This window comes from Pygoscelis adeliae, unplaced genomic scaffold, assembly GCF_000699105.1.
Source record: "Pygoscelis adeliae isolate BGI_AS28 unplaced genomic scaffold, ASM69910v1 Scaffold56, whole genome shotgun sequence".
In the NCBI taxonomy this organism is placed as follows: domain Eukaryota; kingdom Metazoa; phylum Chordata; class Aves; order Sphenisciformes; family Spheniscidae; genus Pygoscelis; species Pygoscelis adeliae.
The window spans coordinates 227,578-231,576 of NW_008824944.1; the positions used below are offsets into that span (position 1 = coordinate 227,578).

At 48.0% G+C, this 3,999-nt stretch overlaps 1 protein-coding gene across 1 annotated transcript in view; it reads left to right on the top strand.

The window, feature by feature from the left end:
• Positions 1-2,761: 2,761 nt before the first annotated feature.
• Positions 2,762-3,999, top strand: part of DZIP1 (DAZ interacting zinc finger protein 1) — a 38,597-nt gene continuing 37,359 nt past the window's right edge. The window contains exon 1 of the mRNA XM_009325565.1: positions 2,762-2,818. Within this exon, the coding sequence (XP_009323840.1) occupies positions 2,762-2,818 (57 nt within the window). The remainder of the gene's footprint in view (positions 2,819-3,999) is intronic.

Sequence of the window (3,999 nt, forward strand, 5' to 3'; positions counted from 1 at the left end):
ATTTCATTATGTGCAACTTAACAGTTCCTTTGACTAGGAAAAGTACCCAAATACAAATTTTCAAGGTGTTTTAAGGAATTCGAGGCATGAACATTGTGGACAGTAGTCAGTATTTGAGCATTTTTTAAAAATCTAGCTGCTTACAACTAGAAGTGTAATTATACACTGTAAATGGAAGTGAGTCTGCAGTATATTAGAAATAGCTCTAAAGGACATTAGTGGTATATTTTCTTAATACTTCAGGAGTGAGAGCAGTGCAAAGTTCAGTGGTAAACCAGGCAGACCTATATTTGATATATATAAAAAATGTTAAATAAATTTCTTTGAAGGTAGCAATTGCTGGAGGTCCTGTTCGTGGAAAATGAGGTGGCAGAAATGTCACCTTTGCAGGAGAAGGCTGCAGTGTTACAAACACCACACAGTATCTTTATAAATTAAAAAAAATGTCGTGGTAAGTGATGGAAGAATCTGAATGGAAGATGTACTGAACCTTAGGTATTGCAGGAAAGGTTAAAGGTCCAAAAAGCAAGTTGTAGTGCCAAGTATTTTGGAAGATTGCCTTCCAGGGTGGCTCGTGCCAACAGGCAGGAGGGCTCACTGTCCTGCGTTCATGTTATTACCTTCTCTGTTCAAACTTCCAATACATTGAAATTAATTTTGTAGATTAATTAAACCTTGCGCTGGGCCTAGGTATGTTCTTGGAAAGGTTGCTTTTCAACCTTTTTGCAGAAGTGGGGAAGGCAGAAGGGTGTAACTTTTCTGTATGTGGATAAAGCAAGAGAGGAGTCCTCACGGTTCTCTGTGGGTATGAAAAGACAGGCGTTTCCTCCAGCTTTCCGTTTGTGCGGGGGTAGGTGTGGGTGTGAAGGAATGGAGAGGCTGGTAAGAGTTGGACCCTGGGTTGCTGAAGTGAGTGATCTGAGACTGATCTGGGTCTCTCTGAAGGTAGCTGAGGGCTGGAGGAAATGCTTGGGTCTGTGCTGTGAAGCAGAGGTGTGTCCCACGGTCGTTGTTTTGTGGTGCGTGGTGGGTGCGCTGACTGCAAGGAAGACACCTCTGCTGCAGGTGTTCAGGACCAGACCCCCATTTCTTCCCATCAGAGGTCCATCTTTTTGGAGTGTGAATCTGCTATGTGCCTGGGTTTCCTATAGGAGGGACAGGGATGTGCAGCCTGCTCACCTCCTGACGCTGAGTCAGAATGTAGCCAGTGTGCATATGGAGCAGAGCTCATGGGGGGCACCACTGAGTAGATGTTCCAGGGGTTGCCCTGACCATAGGTTGGATGTATATACAGGGGCGCATCAAACACAGCATAGCCAGCTGGTCAAAACAGGTGATTATCCCGCTGTATTCAGCGTTGGTGCGGCCTCACCTGGAGTACTGGGTGCAGCTCTGGGCCCCACAATTTAAGAAGGATGTGAAGGTCCTCAAACGCGTCATGAGGAGGGCAACAAAACTGGTGAAAGGGCTGGAAGGAATGTCCTATGAGGAGAGCGGCTGAGGACCTCATAGCCTTGTCTGGTTTGGAGAAAAGGAGGCTGAGGGGCGACCTCGTTGCTCTCCACAGCTTCCTGAGGAGGGGAAGTGGAGAGGGAGGTGCTGAGCTCTTCTCCCTGGTATCCAGTGACAGGACGCGTGGGAATGGTTCAAAGCTGCGCCAGGGGAGGTTTAGACTGGACATTAGGAAGCATTTACCGAGAGGGTGGTCAAACACTGGGACAGGTTTCCTAGAGGTCCTGGGTCGATGCCCCAGGCCTGTCAGTGTTTAAGAGGCATTTGGACAATGCCCTTAACAACATGCTTTAACTTCTGGTCAGCCCTGAGTTGGTCAGGCAGTTGGACTAGACGATTGTTGTAGGTCCCTTCCAACTGAAATAGTCTATTCTGTTCTGTTCTATGCTCTTCAACCTATGTCTGCTAATATGAGGGGAATTAAATGAGGCCAGGTTTGTAGGAAGATCCAGTGTATTTTATTGTATCAATTCATGTATGTGGGAAAAGCAAACAAGCTTTTTTGCACAACAACCAACATAAACACCTACATAAAACTAAGAGGTTGTAATTTGTGAGGGAAACAGTCCTTGCATTAGTGCATATAACAACATTGTTGGTATTTGCATGGAAGTAGACGTATGTTGTAATTAACAGTAGACATGTTACTGTTTATATTGGAAAAGGGCAATGTTAAAAATGTAGATGAGAGGTGAGGTTCATTGCAGGTTCCTAGGAGATGGATGGAGGAAAATATTAAGGGGGAGCCTGAGGGATGGAGAGAAATTGAAAGGGGACAGAAGAGGGCTAACAGGATGGTTAGGGGTCTACAGCACAGGATCCACTAGAAGAGGTTGAGAGGGCTTGGGCTTGTTTGGTGTGGTGAAGAGAAGGCAAAGGCACACTCTAATGGCGGCCTACACTTACTTGAAGAATAGCTGCAAAAATATCAGAACCATTTTTTCCTTGGTAGTGGCAGATACTCGGTGAGATATTAGGAAAAACGTTTTCATCAGGAGGAGAGCACAGCCACGCAACAGGTTGCCCAGAGAGCTCATGGACTGTTTGTTCATCCTGAATGCCACAGGTGATGGAAACTAGTGTTGGTTGATAGCCCTGTGTTGAGCAGAAAGCTGGACTAGATGATCACCAGAGGTCCCTTGTGAACAACATTTCTGTGAGTCTGTGATATATGATGTAGAGGAACCTATGGAATGGAGTGTATGATCAAGTATTTATTGTGTGAATGTTCTTGGAGATTCATGTATCTATGAATGACCAGGAGGATGAGAAACTGAAGCGCCCGTGGAAGGGACTGAAAAGCCAGGTGGGTATAAACATGGAACATGTTGGTAAGGCAGGGGCAGTGTAGGGGACTGAAATATTGAGAAGTGGTAACAGGAAGAGCAGGTTTTTGGAGAAGAGTAGTAAGGGTGAGTGAGGGAATAGGATAATTTTGTATGATGGAGGAGAAGGATGCTCCTGCCTGGGGACAGTGTTTCAAGCAACAGAGCAGGAGCAGGGAAATGGGAACACTGAGCTGGGGAGTACCAGGAATTGTGGTGAGGCAGGGAGGTAGGCGCCAGTTGTTGGTTGCCTTTGAAGAAAAGTATTTGAGCATGGGATTGTGAAGTAGGTGATGTACACGCACCATGAGATGCTTCGTGGGGATGAAGTGTTTGGGATTGGTGGAGCGAGGCAGGAGTGACAGGCAGACATGGTGAGGTTGTAGGGTTATATGGTTGTAAGAGGTGGTCTGGTGCGTGATGATACCAGGCGGAGGTGTGTTGGTGTGATGAGTGAGGAGAGCACGTGGAAGTGGCATGCAAAGGGTGTATGACTGCGTTAGGGTGAGGAAGGTGTGTGAAAGCACCTGGCAGGAGGTTGGTGTGCGGGCGTTGGGAGGGTATGGAGTTGCACTGGAGAGATTGCATGGAGCTACCAGCTGAGGCACACGAGCGTGCAGCAGCGCGAAGCAGATGTACAGAGAAATGGCATACGTACCACATGCTGATGGTGGGGAGGTGACAGGTGTCACCACATCTGGGAGACGAGTAGGTGGGGCTGGAGAAGGGCATGAACCAATATGGGGGTAGAGGAGCATAACGTTGTGGCAGAGTGAGAAAGGTTTGTGAGTCAGGAGCAGCATGGAGGAGGGACAAGGCGGTGGGTGGGGAGGCACGTTGATGCAGTGAAGTGAAATGGATCTATAGGGTGCCATGTATAGACTTCTGTGGTGAAGTGAAGGGAACGCGGAGAGAGAAAACACACGCTGTGTAGCTGTGGCAAGGGTCCATACACGCAATAGCGCAGCTGAGGACATATTTGTAGATGTGAGTAATGTGTGAAGAGGGTAAAGGATGTATTGCTACAAGCGTACGGCGTCCCAGGCGGGGGGAGCGCTGGGACCCTCCGGAGAGGGCTAAGCAGCGTGACGCTGCCAGGAGAACGTGGCGGTGCCGGGGGAAGAAAATACGGGGACGGGGAAGCGGACGGGATTTGTGCCGA